Genomic DNA, 19,727 nt, shown 5'->3' with positions numbered 1-19,727 from the left:
CCATTCCAAGAAGTCAAAATAGGAAAAAGAGAGAAAATAATATATATGTATATGGAGTCATCCTTGGAGTGTGTCCTTTTCTTGCTTAGTGCTTCAGGTTGCTTCCTCAGGTTGTACGGAGAAGAGTAATCATAGGTCAGCCTTGTAGATGCAGGGATAAGGAGCCTATGTTGTAGTTGTAGCCTGAGAGCCCCTTCTTGGCCCTCCCACCTTGGCAGCTTTCTAGTCTCTGTAATGAGGATGCTGCTGCTGGTCCTGCTATTAGTAGCTTTGCCAAGAGTTAGTGAATTCCCCTTTCTTGGTTGGGCGATTTCTGACTGTCTTACTCACCCCAGTAGGGACAGTCCCTACTCCACAGCTACTCACAGAGCATTTGAAACTGAAATTTGTAGAAGAAAGAGAAACCACCTGGGTTTATTTCTCTCTTTTTCTCCCTTTCTCTTACGCCTGTCATTTTCTGGAAATAAGGCATGTTTTGTTCAATTCCTGGCTTTGTGTACACTCCCATTTACTCTGAATCTGGTGCATTTCCATTTGAGAAACTGTTTCCCATTTGGGAAACGGTGTACATGTACCTTATACTAGCCACAACCCATATTTATCTTTATCCCATTATTTCTTATGAAATACTTCTTTTTGATGCACTCTCCCCCAAAACTAGCTTCAATCTGAATTAAGAAAAAAGAATGATCTAGCTGCAATTTAAGCTGGTAATGTTTACATAGCCTCTTTGTGCTTCCTAATGATCTTCATTGCTCTGTGGATAAAATGCTGCTTAAGGACCTTTTACATCCTTTTACAAAAGGAGTTCATAGAATTGTTTGCAAAAATGATTGCACTGCCAGTTCAGATGGCTCAAACCATTGGCTCTCCCTGGACACTGAGGCAGTATGGGAGAATGCATTCATTCATTCATGTAATCTACAGCCTGTTCTTTGCTACAGTCGCAGTCCCAGAACTGGGACCATAAAAATATCAAATGCAAAATATCAAATGCAAAATAAAAATAAAATTGTATCAATTCTTAGCAACTAGAAAAGCAACACACACACACAAATCAACTCAGGCACTAATGCTGAGCATATAATACATGGTCAAAAAGACATTCTTTTAGGCAGCTCCAAAAATTCATATAAGTCAACACAAGCCATATCTCAGGATTTCCATAGTTATGCTGCCACCTTGCTCAGTTCAACATATAATGCAGCCATTGCAATATTTTCAGATGGGGTGTTGTATGTTCTCCGCTGGCTGTATCACAGAGCAGACTCACTGCTATATTTTGCACTAATTGCAGCTTCTAGGCCAGTTTTAAAGGCAGCCCCACACAGTGTGTGTTACACAAATCCAAACTTGAGGTTACCAATATACAGGACACTGTAGTCAGGCTTTCCCTGTTCAGGAACATCTGTAGGTGGTGAACCACCCAAAGCTGGCAGCAGGTGCTCCTTACCACTTGAGGCCACTTGAACTTCTAGTGACAGGGCTGGATCTATGAGCACCCCACCAAATTATGCACTTGCAACTTCAAAGTGAATGCCATACAATCCAGCACAATAGGTAGAACATCTAATTCCCAGATTTGGGAGCCTCCCAGCCAGGGCCAACCCACCCATGAAACAAGGTGAGGTGACCGCCTAAGGTGGCAGGGTCCACCAGGACTGCAAATCCTGATGTCAATCTTTCTCTCTCTCTCTCTCCCCCTCCCCCGCCCTTGTTCCTGATGTAGATCTTCCCTGAGCCCTTCTTCCCTGATGGAGAGGATGCACCATTTTGGAATTCTCCTCAGGTGCCAAAATGCCTTGGGCCAGCGCTGCTCTCAGTTACAGGGACTCAGCTTATTGCTCCTCATCCAGCCCTCCACTACATCCAAGCAAGGGTGCTCCACAGCCTCCCTGACTCAGGTAATAGAGAATTGTAGCTCAGTGAAGGCTAAGCTACAGTTCCCAGGATTCTATGTGTGAATGTGCATGAAATGTGCTTTAAATGAATGGTGTGTACGCAGCCTCAGGAAGTTCCTTCTCCAGAGTCTAATATGAAGGTTATATTCTGCAATTTGATTTTACTCTACCTTGCTAGAGCCACACACCCTTCCATTAAACAATTTCCTTCTTCACTTAAACTTGATGGGTTACTGCAAATAATGAAAACCAACCAACCCAAAACCAAAACAAGGACAAAAATTTGAACAGAATGAGGTTCCCCCCAGTCCGCATTTTGATATGGTTGTTGGGAAATTCCATGTTTTATTAATCATTTTTGGTGGGTGTTTTTTTCTGCCTCATTCAGGACAATAACATGTTATCCCCCTCATAGGCTCCATTCCCTGAGTGATGAATGACAATTGCTACCAAGGCCATTTCCCCCAGATAACCAGAAGGAAGGTGTAGGTGGCTTGTGAGATGTGAACTTTCTGACTCACTTCTGACTTACTCAGATGGGAGAGTCCCTAGAAAAAGAATTGGGGCCCATTTTCAGGAGCCCTGTAAGATTAGCTCATTGCCTTGAGCAATTTCCCCCATGCTTTCTAAGTACCCTTAACCCATGTACGGATAGAGTTATGGGAAGGAAAGTGGTAAAAGCCACTGCCTCCCTCAGCCACCGATCTTTATGTGGTTTGGCAGGTGAACTCTCAATTTTCTTGCTTTTAGCAAAGGAAACCCACACAGCTCAAATGCATACCCTCTAAAGTTTCACAAATGGAGTTTTTTATATATATAGACTGCAACACCTTATGCAGGTGTTGCAGGCTGGAAGAAGCCCTTTCCATAGTGCGAAGCAGTGAGTTTTCCCAGAAAGGTCCAGTGGCAGTACTCAGCTAGGTCAGGCACTGGCCAACGGCCAAGGCAGCTGCTCAGAAGGGCCCCTCATTATCCCAGCATTGTTTGCTACCATCCCCCTGGCCCAGTAGGGAAACTCCAAAGTGGTTTTACCCACCAATAGTTGAATCACTCCTTCAATTAGAGCTGTGTAGCTGCCCACCAGGTAACTCATTTTAAATTTCCCACAATGCTCTGAAGTGCTACCATGGTGGGTTCTCCAGGGCATTTTGGGAAATTTAACATGGTAGGCTTGTAGTTGCCCATACTGCAGGCACCAAGACGGGTGTTGGTGCCAATCAACTCTCCCAGGTGCACAAGGATGGGTGCTGATGCCTGCCCGTGACTCATTCGTTTCAAATTTTAAAGAATCAGTATCTGGGGCAACCACCACTCAGGAGTTAGTCATTGCTAAAGTCTTCTCTGTCTTATGTTATAGTCATATCAGTTTCCTCTGCCATGTGCTGACTTCTAAATAAGAACAACTTTTCCTTTCTCTGAAAATGTATCAGCCATCAATGGATACAGCTATATTTATTACAGGATTGTTGGAGAAACATGATATAACGACTAGCATCCTCCCTATGAGGAAAAGCTACAGCATTTGGGGCTTTTGAATTTGGGGTGAGGGAGGCGACTCAGGAGAGGAGAGGAATCACTGAGGTTTATAAAATTATGCATGGTGTGCGGAAAGGGGTCAGAGAGAGAGAGAAGTTCTTTGCCCTCTTTCAAAATACTTGAGCTTATCCAATAAATCTGACTGGCAAAAGATTTGGACAGATATCTTTATTTATGTAGTCCAGGGGTAGGGAACCTTTTTGACATAGTGGGCAAGATTGAAATGCACCTTAAAAGAGGGAGGATTTTTCTTAAGTTGGGGCAGGCAGTACAATACTGTGTCTGAAATGAACCATAAATAGGTCTTTCATCCCCCCCACTGACCTTGCCCTGTGTTTCTCCTTTGCTTGAGAAGCCAAGACCCTAGCCATCATTGTCCTGCCTGTTATGCTTCATAGTACTCCAAAAATACTTTGAGACAAGCAACTCTGTTTTTTTAAACAGTCATTTTAATATAAAAAATATATAAAGAGGATTTGCATAAAACATTTTGGTGAATCATCTGGCATCAGCCCTTTCCTAGGCTGGAGGAAGAGGACTTGTTTTGACCATGAAAAAAGTTAGTAGACATTTCTGGGGGAAATTCCTCCATTCTCATCTCTCTTTGTTAGAAAACTGACTCAGAAAAACCTGTTAATTCCAGACTCACCACATATGTTTTCTATGGGGGAATCTATGTGCTATACATGCACTTTAAATTTATGGTGTGGATGTGATGAACTTGTTTAGGGTGCTAGAAATGGTAGCTCTGTGAGGAGTAAACTACGGTTCCCAGGATTCATTGCGGGAAGCCATGTGCTTTTAATGAGCTTTAGGTGTACAGTGTGGATAAAGGTCCAAGTAAAGGGGATGACATTCACTGCAATTAGTAATGGCTTTTAAAAACACAAATAGCTTTTGAATGCAGGTGAGGGGGAGAGCTGGACTGGGACCCTGAGGAGATTAGGAAGCTTTAACCCTGCTGAACTTTTGAACTGGATCAACAGTATAATAATCCCATAAGTCAGGGTAGACATGCCGTAAGACTGGAAGGGCAAAAAAATTTTTTGAGGTGGTGACAGAAGCGTCATAAGAATGCGGATGTCCATGCCACTGCTGTAGTGGGGAACCTGTGGGCCTCCAGATGTTATTGGACTCCAGCTCCCATCAGCCCCAGCCAGCAAAAGTCAATGGTCAGAGATTATGGGAATTGTGGTCCAGTAGCATATGGGATGCCACAGGTTCCCTACCCCTGCACTAGGGGAAAAGAGTTCCAGTTGTTTTAAAGGTAAGGCCTCCCCCAACCCCAGCCCTAATTATGATGCTGAGATGTAGAAAACGTGTGTGTGAAGAAACCAGGAATGGTTTTTTGTGCAAATGTGAGCTCAGTTATGGTGCTGAAAACGAATACTAGGCCTGAGCATTTGCACCATGTTCCTTGGTTCTAAGAGAAGATTGCCCACTCTTCCCTTTTGCACCTGGCTATGGCTTTCAAAGAGGTTCAGTGTGGACTTTGTTACCACTTTGATGTCTTTTGTGAAGCAGATGAACAAACAACGTACAGTGGTACCTTGGGTTACATATGCTTCAGGTTACATACGCTGCAGGTTACAGACTCCGCTAACCCAGAAATAGTACCTCGGGTTAAGAACTTTGCTTCAGGATGAGAACAGAAATCGTGTGGTGGCGGTGTGGCAGCAGCAGGAGGCCCCATTAGCTAAAGTGGTGCTTCAGGTTAAGAACAGTTTCAGGTTAAGAACGGACCTCCAGAACGAATTAAGTTCTTAACCCGAGGTACCACTGTATGATGCCACTTATCCCAGAGAAGCATGACTTATTTGGCAACCCCTATGACAGATGATTTCACTTGACTGATTGCTCGGAATCAGGCTACCTTCACCCAAGCCAGTTTAACAAGGTGATGTTCCTCTTCTTTCTTTTATAACGTTATGTCGCCTGCTTTGCTTGGTACTACCCTCAGTTTTCAAGGAAGCCATTTTGGTGACTGTTCTTGATTGTTTTTCTTTTATATGTTTCGTGTTGTTGTAATATGATTTGCACGTGATGTTGTCCTTTTAAAGTTTTTATAATTAAAGTTATTGAGAGAGAGGTTCTGTAACCTACTTGCAAGTTGCAGCAGTCCGCCAGATTGTTCAGTGGAGGACACAATGAATTTCATAGGCAAACAGACTCTGACAATGGCAGATCAGGTATCTCTGAGAGAGTCTTCACCCCCAATCATACTTGACCATTAGCCAGGCTGCCACAGCTTGCCCCTCAGACTGGGTCATGTGGAACCTTCAGAACACATTGAGAAATGCTCTTATGATTTTGTTTGTTTGTAAAGGGATAAGATAAAATTGTGGAGGACAGATCTGTCCATGGCTATTGGCTAGCAGAACTACTGTCTGTTGTGATAGTATACTTCTGCATATCAGATGCAAGGAGAAGAAACAAGAAGGATGGCTGGTTCATCCTTGCAGACTTACAAGGGCTGGCTGCTGTTGGAGAAAGATGCATTAGATGAGTCTTGGCCTTGTCTATCAGAGCCAATTCTTAACCTAATCCTGGATCTGGTGTCCCGACAGCGAATAAGAGGTTAAACTTTGCTCAACCTTTCCCCCCCTTGGCTTTTCCCCTCTCCATCCTGTTGCTCTCCACCCAGTGTTGCTCACTCACACATCCCAGCACACTGAAAGTCTGTGTGCGTGACTGTGATTCCCTATCCGGTCGCATATTGAAAACTTGTTAGAGCTTCGCCCAAACCTGTAGTTGTTGCGTGGCCTGCCTTCACTTCCCTCGTTGAGGATGGCGCTTGCTAAATAGGTCAGGCAACCATCACCTACCTCCTCCTAGATTTCTCCTTGAATCGGAACTGCCTCTGGAGTCTCTTCGACACACACTAGACCATGCAGAGGCTGCCCCTGTGCAGCTGCATCGTCATCCTGTGGTGCCTGTTTGAGCAGAGCATTGGCATCACCAGAAGATACTACATCGGAGCAGTGGAGACAGACTGGGACTATGTGCCTGGCAGCCAGAAGGGGTAAAGATAGTCCATTTGTCATCCATAGTTGCTTCCCTGTTTCTTTATGTTTATATGCTGTGGTGATGTTGGCTGTGTATGTACCATACCTTCAGAGCATATTCAACACCCCCCCATACACACACAAAAAAAGGACCCTGGGAACTGACCTTTCCCAGAACTACAATTCCCAATGCCCTTAAACTACAGTTCCCAGGATTCTGTGGGTGCTTTGAATGTCTTTTAAAGGTATGGTGCTTATCTAGCTATTGCAAAGGGATTTTAGACTCTGGGCTTAGTGGCCTTACTGTGCAGTGCAGAGCTTTCCACATTTTGCATGTTGGTGACACACTTTTTAGATGTGCATCATTTCGCGACACAATAGTTCAGTTTTACTAGCAAACCAGACGTTAAACTAACCCCTTTCCATTCCTGGGAGGAGCATGAGGAGCGTTCGCATGACACCATTACACACTGCAGCCGACACACAAGCATGTCGCGACACACAGGTTGGAAAGCTCTGGTGTAGGTGCTCTATAGATGGCAATGTCTGTCCCCTTCAAAATGTGAGAAGCCATCCCTGCTGCATGGAGGGTGTGTGTGCTTTTGTTCATTCAGCTGCATGGGACCCTGGACCTCTGCCCCAGAGCTCTGCTCTGATGGCACCAACAGGGTAGATGTGCGGGGTCTCTGTCTGTATCTAAGTTTGCCAGCTCAGTTTTCCTATGATTTTGCTAGTAGCATTTTGCTGGCCTGACAAGTGAAGCCTCATTCTGGCAGGCAGTCCCTGGCATCACTCGTTAAAATGGTCAAGCGGAACCTGTGGTCTTCCAGGTGTTGCTGGATTCCAGTTGCCGCCATTTCAGCCTGTCAGGTATTAATTTTTAGCCTTGGGTTGCCACATTTCTTAAGTGGCTTGGCCTTTAAGTGACCTTTAAGAGCAGCTTAACACACATAATGTTAACAGGTGGAGTCCTCCCCCCATTATTTTCCCCCATGCAATGAAAGGTTGCATGCAATGTCTGTTTGTCAGGATGCTGCTCAAAGTACAGGACTGGTGTTAGCAAAAATTTTTTGGCAATCCTGTAGTCTGTGAATCCTGTAAGGTAGTTCAAGCAGTGCCTTTGAGGACTAATGGTATATGCAAGCCTGGCTGGGAGGCAGACAGGGCACGGGGCGGGGGGGGGGGAGATTTGAAGAAGAACTAAACTGGATCATCAAAGGGTTCAGCTCTGGAACCCATAAGTTGGGAAGTGTATATATTGTGTTACAGTGGAAGCTTGGGTTACGAACGCGATCTGCGCGGGAGGCATGTTCGTAACCTGCAGCGTTCGCAACCCGCAGTGCCGTGTCTGCGCACGCGTGGGTCGCGATTCGGCACTTCTGCACATGCACGAGTGTCACAACCTGGAAGTAACCCGTTCTGGTACTTCCGGTTTTGGCGCAGTGCACAACCTGAAAACGCACAACCTGAAGCATCTGTAACCCGAGGCATGACTGTATTACATTGTGATGAGAATTCAGCACTGTGAGAATCTTAGTTTTCTTTTTAAAAAAAGAAAAAGAAGAAAGTGTGTTCAGTGGGACTTTCTTGCAGGTACGGTAAGTGAGTGAGTTTAACTTCACTTACCTAGAAATAGGTTCAATTAAATTCAAGGGGACTTGCTTCTCAGTAGAGAAATGGTTAGGTGTGTACTGTTAGTCAAGCAACTACGTGGGTTTCAGACTGCTTATTTTATACCAAAACAATAGTTTTGAAGAGAGAGAAAAACATACTTGGGCGGTGCTTGTACCATTGCAGTAGGCATGGTCAGAATAAAGCATTTCCTCCTCCGAACTGAAAATGAAGGGGCAATGCCTCTTCTAAGGTGACACCCAATATCTGAAATTTAGTTAATTTATATCCCACCTTTCCTCCATGGAGCACAAAGTGGCATATAAGGTTCTCCTGACTCCCCATTATTTTCCTCACAACAACCCTGTGAGGTAGGTTAAGCTGAGGCAAAGTAACTAGTCCAAAGTCACCCAGTGAGCTTCATGGCTAAATTGGGTTTTGAATCCTGGTCTCCCAGGCCCTAGCCCAACACTCTAATTAATTACACCACACTGGCTTTTTAAACTTTATAAACATACTCATTTCTTACGTTCTGCAGCTTGTGCGCATTTAACTTTTGTGCATTAAGCTTAACAATTAAAAAAAGGAATGGGGTCGGAAAGGGGCAGGATTCTGGAAAAAAATACCTTGGCAATCCCACCCACTGTTGAACCCTATGGGCTTTGTCTATGGTGGAATCTACACACATATTAAAAATGCTGTGAAAATGCCTTCTTTAAAAAAGTTTTGAAAAATACATTGAATTTTGCATAGTTCACTGTCATCCTCTAGTGTCACGTTTTTATATTGCCCTTTATAACACATTTTTAAAATGTTGTATTTGCAGCTGTATAGCTGAGTCCTATGTGTGATTTTGTCTTTAGGTGTGATCCTAAGAACATAACCCAGCTTAAGTTGTAACCCAGCCTACTATATTCATGTTTAAAAACCACATTGACATTAAAATGAACAGTACAGTTAATTGTGAGTTCCTGATTCATACAGGTCTCAGAATGTTGCTGTTTTTGGCACAGAACATAGACATATATTTATTTAACACATTTTGTGCTGCCGGAAAGGCTTTCAGAGATACAGATCAGTAGTAAGAAAATCCATGCCCTCAGGCTTACTGTCCTGGCTCTTATCCCAAAAGCTACCACAGAGACTCTTAAGTGTGAATAAGAAAGAAAGCTTGCAATGTTACAGATCAGCCTATAGGCAGAGATTTCCTAAGGCATGACTAGAGAGTTCAGAAACAGCATCAGGTGTCAGAGATGGGATGTGAGCAAGGCCGGCCCACCCATTAAGGAAGGTGAGGTGACCGCCTCAGGTGGTAGAATCCACAGGGGCAGCAGATCCTGATGTTGCCCTTTCTTCCCTGGTGGGGAGGTGGTGCCATTTGGTGTTTCTCGTCAGGTGCTTAAATGTATCAAGAGCTTCTAAGATATCTCGACAAACAATCCCAACACTCCTGGCATTAAAAAGGCGAGACGTGGCTTGTGTACTCGTGGGACTCTTTCTTACTGCAAGTCTGATGCATCTGGAGGCTCACGTTTCTCTGAGAGTTGTGGGCCTGTTCGCAGTAGCTGAGGTGGTATTGGGTTCTCAGCAATGAGATGGAGTTCAGAGAGCCAGTGTGACTGCCTCTCCATCCCCAACCTCTAAAGGCAAAATAACAGGGTCTCTGTCATCCCTCTTGGGCTACTCCTTCCATATCCTACTATTCTTCCGCATCTTGCGGCAGCTACTGCCTCAGTTCTGAAACTGGCAGGGCCACAGGACTCATGACACTTACAATATTCATTTAAAGCACATGACTTCCCCCAAAGAATCCTGGGAACTGTAGTGCTGTCCTGGGTGACTAAAGGTGCTGGAAATTGTCACTCAGTGATGCATAAGCTACAGTTCCCCAGGATTCTTTGGGAGCAGTCATGTGCTTTAAATGCAATTCAAATATATGATGTGTATGGTTCCCTTTTATCACATACACAGCCCAAGAAGACAACAACAAGAATCCACCAACAGCATATGATTCAGTATGGCTAACCTGATTAATAAGCACCCACCCACCCTACTCACACATGAAAATTAAGTTCACCACAGCCAATCACAAACAAACAACCACACCCTAGGCCAACCCCAACCTCTCTCACCACCAAAGAAACACAAGTGAATAGTGAAGGGAACCCGCGCAAGTGACACTGACACAAAACCCCACACATACACTAAGTAGAATAGAAGCATTGCCACCTGACCCCACCCCACTCACCATTCCCCCCTCCACCTCTTTCCCCCTTTTACAGTGGTACCTCGGGTTACAGACGCTTCAGGTTACAGACTCCGCTAACCCAGAAATAGTACCTCCGGTTAAGAACTTTGCTTCAGGATGAGAACAGAAATTGTGCAGCGGCGGCAGCAGGAGGCCCCATTAGCTAAAGTGGTACTTCAGGTTAAGAACAGTTTCAGGTTAAGAACAGACCTCCAGAACGAATTAAGTTCTTAACCCGAGGTACCACTGTATTCCAAATGTAACACTAATGTCTCAACAAATGAAACTGATCTGTAGAAAATGAAACTTGGGGGGGGGGGGGAGACATTGCACATACAGTTGTAAACCAAGAAATCTTTAATAAAAAATATGTTTATTAAAAATACATGACACAGAAGGAAAAGGGATTGGGAGGGGGGCAAGGAAGAGCAAAGTCAAGGTGCTTCCAGATAGTCACAGTTTTGTGTGAGCAGTTCAAGTGCATGGCAGAACTTTAGATTTGTGCATTTTAAGTGAAGTGAAGCACTTTGTAACCCTTGCACGACAAACCCTTTATTTTCTGGGGGGGGGGGAACAGTCACCCTGGAAGTTCATTTCAGTGTGGGTCGAACAAATGACTAACAGAAAGATGTGTGAACGACACCCTGCAAGCAAAGCTCACCATTGTATACCTGGCCCTTAAACAAAGCAGAATACAGTGCACACTCAGTAAAAGTGGGGCATAATTTAACCTCTGTGTAAGCTTTGTGCAAATCAGGATGAATGCTTAATACACAAGTTCTTTAAAGCTACAATTCATATACCCTGGTACCTCGGGTTAAGTACTTAATTCGTTCCGGAGCTCTGTTCTTAACCTGAAGCTGTTCTTAACCTGAAGCACCACTTTAACTAATGGGACCTCCTGCTGCCGCCGCGCTGCCGGAGCACGATTTCTGTTCTTATCCTGAAGCAAAGTTCTTAACCTGAAGCACTATTTCTGGGTTAGCGGAGTCTGTAACCTGAAGCGTATGTAACCTGAAGCATATGTAACCCAAGGTGCCACTGTAAAGGCCAGATGGAATTGTGACAGACAGATCAGATAGACTGGTGGAATAGCTGCTGCTAGGGATTTTGGTAATTTAGGGACTGTAAAAGGCACCTGGCCTCTCAACAGGTACAAAAACAGCCCAGTTTTGTTTCTCTCTCTCTGCACTGCAGCCAGATGGTATAGAGTCTACGCAAGGTATGAGGGAAGAATTGGATTCAGTTCACATTTAAAGACAAGCCCACCTAAGCAATATGAGAACCAAAGCACAGCCATCTTTCAAAATTTCCCAAATTTTCAAAACTTTTCCAAATTTTGCAGTGCAGTTCTTCAGCCAAGCAATGTGTGGAAAAATGCATATATTGCGGGTAAGGTCTGCATAACAAAAATTATTAGGAAAAATGACATACAAAACCGTATTGCATGCTTTGTGAAAAATGAGCATACTAGGCAAAATTGCAAACAAATGTGTGCATTAGAAGAAATGTACACTAAAATGCTGGTGAATTTTTTGAGGGGAGGGTTTTTAATTTGTTTCAAATTGACGTGGAAATGTGGAGAACTGAAGACTGGAAAAATGAGAAATGGATATGGACGGCTTTGCTCACACTTGTTTTATCCCTTCCCTACCACATTGACTCGCACTGCTGAAAGGCCTCCTCATGTGCAGCCAGGGGTGCCAACTTGAATAAAATATGGGGGGGTAAGCCCTACCCCACATCAATCACATGTTGTGGCACACAAACATGATGTGGCACACATTTGAATGGCAATGCTCATCAACTTTGGAGGGACCCAGCCCCCTCAAATACTTTATTTGGGGGGGATGAAGCCTGAAGACCCCTTGGCCCCTAGGAGTTGGCTCCTATGTGCATGGTACAGTTGCTCCTTGTCCTTGTGAGAAGAGGGAGGGGAATGAACTGCTTTGTCTTTGAGCTTGAAAGTTCCAGCTCCTACTTCCTAGGCAAGGAGGGCCAGGCTGTGATGGGAAACTTCAATACAATGGCAGGGCCTGTTTATTTTGGCATCTCAAGAGAAACTTTACAGACCAAATGTGCCTAATGACTCTGAGTGTTCCAGGCAAAGAATTTGTCATGTTATCTCTGTGCCGTAGCTAAGAGTCCCCACCCAAAAAGCTAGGGCTGACCCCGGGAAGTAGGAAAACTCTCGATGAAACAGCTTTGGGATTTTTTCCTCCCTTGATCCAAGCATCTTTTTGGTGTTTGATTATGAGAGCTCTCATCTCCTTCCCTTCTGCTTTGTCTTTTGTGTTTGGGATGCTGATGGCATCACAGCTGAACCAAGATCATTTGTAGATTTTCAAGTAAGGCAGTTTTCCCTGAAGGGCTGGACTCTCAGTTTGGTTAGAGCTCTGATTTGGTGGGAGCAGCACTGTTTGTACCATGCAAAATTAGACTATTAGACTTGATATCCACAGTTCCACTTGCTTGTTTTCCCAGTTGCTCCTAAATTCCGGATTTCCTTGGCCAGTCTGAGTCATCCCAAAGGAATATGATCAGCGACCTTTCTGGCCTGCCAAGTCCATTCTCCGCAGGTCAACACTTCTTGTCCTCTAATGGATGCTCAGTGTGAGCCTCCAAACATTGCAGATAACACTGGTGATAAGACAGTAATAACAGGGTTTCATTATCTCTTTCCCTTATAGTGCGACTCTTTTTTTCCTTACATAAACATGTTGGCTCTGTGGGAAAGCATGTGCCAATGATGATCCTTTTCCATCAACAGAGAAACTTAAAAAATTTAAAAAAGTAATTGGACAAAGATACTTGCATAGCAGCAACCAGTAAGGAAGGAGGGAAAATCTGATTAAGTTTGCATCTAAAGGTGAATATGCCTAATTCACACTTTCTAAAGCATTTTTAAAAATAAAATGATGTACTGTTGGTACAGTGGTGCCTTGGTTCTCAAACTTAATCTGTTCTGGAGGTCCGTTCCAAAAACAAAGCATTCCAAAACCAAGGCGTGCTTTCCCATAGAAAGCAATGCAAAACAGATTTATCTGTTCCAGACTTTTAAAAACAACCCTTAAAACAGCAATTTAACATGAATTTTACTATCTAACAAGACCATTGATCCATAAAATGAAAGCAATAAACAATGTACTGTACTATAAAATAAATAAGACAGCATTGTAGATGATAAAATTTAAAATTATTATTTTTTCTTATCTGCACTTATGATAGTCATTGTTTGGATGGGGGGCTTTTATCCATTTCCACAGCCACACAATCAATCAATCAATCAATCAATCATTCAGTAGCTGAACTGGGTTTCACACAGTCACAAAAACAAATTAACTAAAAAAGCCTCAAAAACACAAAATAAAAAGCAAAAACAAAAGCACCAAACTTAATCCGTTCCAGAAGTCCGTTTGACTTCCAAAATGTTTGAAAACCAAGGCACAACTTCTGATTGGTGGAGGCGCCCTGGAAACAATAGCCAACAGCTGCATCAGACGTTAAACTTCCAAAAAACGTTCAAAAACTGGAACACCTTTCGGAGTTTGGGAACCAAGGCGTTTGCGAACCAAGGTACCACTGTATTTAACTCCTGAGAAGCTATCTAGAATGCACAAAAATATCCAAAATACTTGTTGGAAATGTAAAGAACATGAAGGGACATTTTACCATGCTTAGTAGACATATAAAAAAGAAGAAAAATGGATACAAATATATTTTGATATGGAGAATTTTGAAGATGAACTTTAAACTGAAACCAGAATTCTTCCTGCTGGGACTTATGGATATACAGTTAGAAAATGACTATGAAATTTTGTTCCAGTATATGATTACAGCAGCAATACTTTTATAAGCACAAATATAGAAAAACTCACTGTTACCAACAATGGAGGAATGGTAATTATAATTATTAGACTTAGTGAAATTGTTGTGCTGAATCAGAGAACAGTCATTGTTAACATTTACAAAAGATTGAAAACCTCTCTTAGACATTTTGTGTGAAAAAGAAATAATGACATTTGGCTTTGAAAGCTAAAGATAATGTTGATTTATAGAGAGTAGTTGTGCTGTGTGCTATATTGGAGTAGATGACTTGAATAATGTTTTTCAATAGCTGACAAATGAAGATTAAGAAGTTCTTTAGTTTCTTATTTCTCTCTCTTTTAATTCTATATTTCTCTCTCTCTTTCTGTCTCTCTCTTCTCCCTTATTTTTCTCTGGATTTAATTTTAGTTGGGATAAAAAATGATATTTGTATCTCTTTATAAAATCTAATAACATTTATTTAAACAAAAACAAAACAATATGCAATCCAAACACATTTTGAAATGTAATTTCCTAACCTAGTAATGTGCACATTACCCTCGTATGTGTGTTGTGTGTATGTGTAAAGTGTGCATATATATTAGTAGGAAATGACAGGCAAAAATGTATTAGGGAATTTTATTTTAACAGAAAAGTATATGTTAGGCAAAATTGCATGCAATATTGTGCGCTTTAGGATAAATTCACACTAAAATGAAATATATGTTAATGAGGCTTTTTTAAAAAAGCAAACTCATGTGGAAATGTGGAGCACTGAATTTAAGATTGGAAAAATAAGATCAGGTTTCAAATGCCCACTAAGCCATGTGCGGTGAACCCCCTCTTAACTACTGGTTATTTTTTGCTTTTTTTGAGAAGAAAACTCTGGTAGCGGGTGACTTAGGGGAGTTAAATAGGAAAAAATTAATTTATTTTACAGAACAAAGTTGGTAAAACAAAAGATGTGTCAGGAGATAGAATACTTTCAGAAAACAGTAAACTATAAAAATGGTGAATTCACTTGATGTTACAGGTGCCTAAACAAGGTGGTAAATGCACAGCTTATTTTCAGTTACTTCACTTCACTTCATTAAACTTAATTGCATAGTTGTTACCACTTAATAATTTGGTTCTTAAACAAGGTGGTACTTTCTGTCAGTTTCCCAGCCTTCTATAAATGAGGCTCATGAGGCTCCCCTAGTAGTATTACAGAGCCAGGGGGTCACCACATTCCTCCAACTGGGTTGGGATGGTTTTCTTTCCAGAAGATCACTTCCCTTCTGGCTGAAATGAGACCCAAGTAGGGTTTTCTCTTGTCTGTATACTTTTACAAAGACACTAATCACTGTCTTTCAAACTAAGCTCAGAGACTTCCTTCTCTGGCTACAGATATTTTCCTCAGAGTGGATTTTGCACATACACTCTGCTGGACACCAGCTGAACACCAGAACTAAAACTTTCAACTCTTTTCTCTTTTCCCCTCCCAATTTGCTGTCTCCACCCTCTACTCTGGCTAGCTGTATGTGCAGCCAATCAGAGTGAAACTAAAGCTCAGCGCATTGGCGCACTGTATCACCAAACTCTAGTTTTTTGCCACATGTCCCACCCTTCAAGATCATTGCAAAATGGGAGGTTATCTCAAACCTGTCCTGAGCAATGGGTGAGCATACAGGTACCAGACCATTTTGCACATTTTCAAAATTGCAGTTATTTCAAAAATCGCACATTGCAATATCAGTTTCCATTATTAACACCAGCAATTCAAGGCAAATCTCCATGTTCTTGTCGTTTACCCTTAGTCCACACAAAATCCGACTGTGCTGTCCAGGTTCAGTTGCTCTCCTACCCACTCCCCCCCCAGCGCAAACACTTCTACCCCGGGTGCCAACAACCTCAGCTTCGCTGCTGACCCCAGAACCAGGACCACAGCTTGCCCGAATTTGGGAAGGGCAAAAGGGTTCTAGGAGCCTGTCAAGAGTCCTGGAGCTTCCTTTCCAGAAGCAGATGCCTCGCTTAGATGCAGCATGGGATTGAGAGCGGTGCTGGCTGTTTCTCTGCACATGGTGCCAGAGCTGATGTGGTGCAAAATTGATAAGACTCATTTTGGCACGCCAAATTGTTCTCACAGAGGAGTCCATTTTGTGAAAGATTACAGTGTGTGTCCATGTAGTCTGGCTTCAGGAGGGTGGAGTGAGGGCTCTGGGATGGGCCAGAGCCCTAGCACCGCCTCCCCCAAGCTGGAAACCTAGTAAGTGCTTGCCCATCTTTGGAAAAGAGGGAAGGCTAGAGCCCTGGCTCTTCCTTCCCAGACAAGATCCGTAACTGAGAAGATCCATTTGTGAGTGACAAATCGTTGGCCTCAAATGATTACCAAAGTCCATCCATATTATCTATCTTGCGCAGGAATGAATAAATGGAGAATGACTTTCCTTCACTCTGCATTTATTTATTTACTTCCCTGTGCCACAAAGCTGCTGCTTATCCCATGGAAAAAAAGACCGATTATTTACTTCTGAATTTAAAATATTAGTAAACGTTGCCCAGTTATTTAAACCTTGTTCCTCCCTTTTCCCCTTCTGCGTTTCTGTGTACGCATTTGTGTGTCTGTGTCTTCCACGTGTCTAACAGGGAACATTCTCTTTCGTTTGATATCTATGCTACTAATTACTTCTACAGCTTGAATTTTAGAGAATGTGTGCTAATTAAAAATAAAAAAATATGTACTTTAAAATAAGATGTTACAGGTAAGTAAATATTTATAAGTTTAGGACCTCTAAGTGATAGCAGTTGCCTGGACATTACCCCGACCGCCCATAGACAGTTGCATCCTTATTTCAGACATCGTGCTACATTGCGGTGTTTAGCCGGTGACATATCACGATGTCGAGGTGTCTCAAAATCGGACTTTGCACAGGGCGCCATTTTGTAAACAATTTCCAAGTGCCGTCCATTTTGTGTGCCTTTGGAGAGGGCGGTGCAAGTTCCTTGAAATGATGCCAGAACCTGGAACTGCCTTCCCCAAGCCGGAAGCCTAGTAAGTGCTTGCCCATCTTTGGAAAGGAGGGACGGACTCTAAAACCTTGCCTAGAGCTTGCGCAGTTTTCGCATGCGCGCGCACACACACACACACACACACACCCGCAGCCGGAAAAACCTCACATGATTGCATCTTTGAACAAGTGTCTCTATGTCTGTCTCTGTGCTGGGAAAGCACAGCGCTTGGCACTGTAAGCTTTTTCTGCCTCACCTCTGCAAAGCCCCACATGTTTCTGACCAATCCTGCCTACAGCCAGCAACCCCCCCCCCCCGCTTAGAAACCGCCCTGGGGTTATTTACTTCTGAGTTGAAGATAATAAATATTGCCCTGTTGTTTAAGACTCTTTCTTCCCTGTGTCTCCCTTGTATGTATTAGGGACCATTCTCACACCTTTCCGTTGATATCTATGTTACTGATTACTTCTGCCGTTTTAATGTTAGAGAAGGGGTTTAATTTTAAAATGATCTATACTATAAAATAACAGTGGTAACAATACGTTAAAGGCAAGTAAACATAAGTGTCAGACCTCTAAGTAGTAGCCGTTGTCAGGACATAACCTGTTTGCCTCTACATAATTCCATCCTTATTTCAGACATGGTTGTATATTGGTATATCACAATGTTTAGCTGGTGACAAATCACGATCTTGATAACCAGACATCGTCCAGCCCTGTTGCCGCCCCTTTCCTTTCTGACCTATGTTTATTTAGGATGCTTATTTCAGTCTGCCAGCTCCCATGAGCGCAGAATCTCATTTATGATATAATAAATTGTATGCAGCACCTGGGTTTTTTTTGTTTGTTTTTTGCTTCTTGAGGTACTTAACGCTGTTTCGAGTCCATTAGTACTATTCTCATTTTTATGTAGAGCCATGGTATTTAATTCATCCAAAAGTCTGAGGTAGTGCAAAATTGAGAAAATCCACCTGGGGGCGCCAAGTGGTCTCATATAGGGTGCCATTTTGTAAACAATTTAAAAGTGCCGTCCATTTTATCTGGCTCCTGAGAGGGCAGAGCGAAGGCTCGGGTGCTGTCAGAGCCCTGGCACCACCTTCCCCAAGCTGGAAACCTAGTACTGCTTGCCCGTCTTTGGGAAGAAGGGAAGGGCTCTAGGACCCTGTTGCCAGAGCCAGAGTTCTGGCAGTTCTCCTGCACAGTGCCCCTAATATTGAAGATCCATTTGGGGACGACAGAAACCTTATATGATTGCAACTTTGTGCAGGTGTCTCTGTGCCAGTAATAAATAAAAGGAGAGTTGGTTACCTCCACTCTTCATTTATTTATTACTTAAGCCCTTTTTGCCTTGCCTCCCCAAACATGGGCATAGCCTGGGGGGGCAGTTCTCCCCATCAAGTAAATCAATAAAAATACTTAACTGAGGTTCTGCCCCCCCTCCCAATGTGACGCCTGCTGCCCCAACTAAATCCTGACTACACCTATGTCTCTAAAGCCCCATTTTTTTCTGCCCCGCCCTGTTCTCAGCCAGCCCCCTTAGAAGCTGCCCTGGGCTTCTAAGTTAAAAATTACAATAATAAACCTTGTAGCGTTATTTAAGATGTGTTCCTTCCTTGTCCCCTTCTGTGTGCATGTGTGCAGTTTTGTATCTGTGTCTCCCACTTGTCTATTAGGGACCATTCTCTCACCTTTCCTTTGATATCTATTGTTATGTACTGAGTTGAATAGGATCCAAAAGGCAGCAGTCTGATGGGTCCTAGAACAATAGGATCCAAAAGGCAGCAGTCTGATCATGTGCAGCCCATTGTGTAAATAATGTATATAAAGCAGATACTTTGAGGGGACATTCATTCATTCCTCCTCACCACTATGAGCTGAATAAAGAGCATGAAATCACTTTGCGACTCTGAGTATATTACATCTATGCTACTAATTATTTCTGCAGCTTGAATTTTAGAGGAAGTGTGCTAATTTAAAAAATGATCTGTACTCTAATAAATAACACTTTCAGACTTCTAAGCAGTAGCAGTTGCCCAGACATTACCCCATTCACCTCTACATAGTTCTATCCTTATTTCAGACATCACACTATATATTGCGGTGTTGACACATTGCGATGCCCAAAATCGGACTTTGCACAGGGCGCCATTTTGTAAACAATTTCCAAGTGCCGTCCATTTTGTGTGCCTTTGGAGAGGGCGGTGCAAGTTCCTTGAAATGATGCCAGAGCCTGGAACTGCCTTCCCCAAGCCGGAAGCCTAGTAAGTGCTTGCCCATCTTTGGGAAGGAGGGACGGGCCCTGGCTCTTCCTTCCCAGAGCCTGCAGTTTTCCTGCACAGCATGGATATTTAGCAAGTGAAATCTCCAGACATCTCCCAGCTCTACGTTTATGTAGGGTGGCCACTTCATTCTGTCAACCTCCATGCCTTTTCAAGGAGCAGAACCTCATTTATGAACCTCATTGCATGTATGACCCACTTTTCTTGGGGTGTGTGGTATTCTTCCTGGGGTACTTAATGCTGTTTCTAGTCCATTATTGCGATTCTCATTGTTACACAGTGCTGTGTTATTAGAGTCACTCAGAAATCCTAAATGCACCTCTAGCGATTGGAACCCTGGGACAAAAATA

At 43.1% G+C, this 19,727-nt stretch overlaps 1 protein-coding gene across 4 annotated transcripts in view; it reads left to right on the top strand.

Annotated features, from left to right (window-relative positions):
* F8 (coagulation factor VIII) overlaps window positions 1-19,727 on the top strand; it is a 79,754-nt gene that overhangs the window by 2,279 nt on the left and 57,748 nt on the right. Inside the window, exon 2 of one of the 4 annotated variants that reach the window (XM_053374721.1) lies at window positions 1,730-1,904. Coding sequence is in view for 1 of the 4 variants with exons in the window: in XM_053374720.1 (XP_053230695.1) it covers window positions 6,326-6,459 (134 nt within the window). In the remaining 3 variants the exon portion in view is untranslated. Of the gene's footprint in view, window positions 1-1,729; window positions 1,905-6,090; window positions 6,460-17,086; window positions 17,143-19,273; window positions 19,360-19,727 lie in introns of those variants that run through there. The other 3 variants (XM_053374720.1, XM_053374725.1, XM_053374724.1) reach the window with 3 other exon arrangements.

This window comes from Podarcis raffonei, chromosome Z (assembly GCF_027172205.1).
Source record: "Podarcis raffonei isolate rPodRaf1 chromosome Z, rPodRaf1.pri, whole genome shotgun sequence".
Taxonomy (NCBI): Eukaryota; Metazoa; Chordata; class Lepidosauria; order Squamata; family Lacertidae; genus Podarcis; species Podarcis raffonei.
Note: the sequence above shows the minus strand (reverse complement) of the source record. Positions and strands in the feature narration are given on the sequence as shown.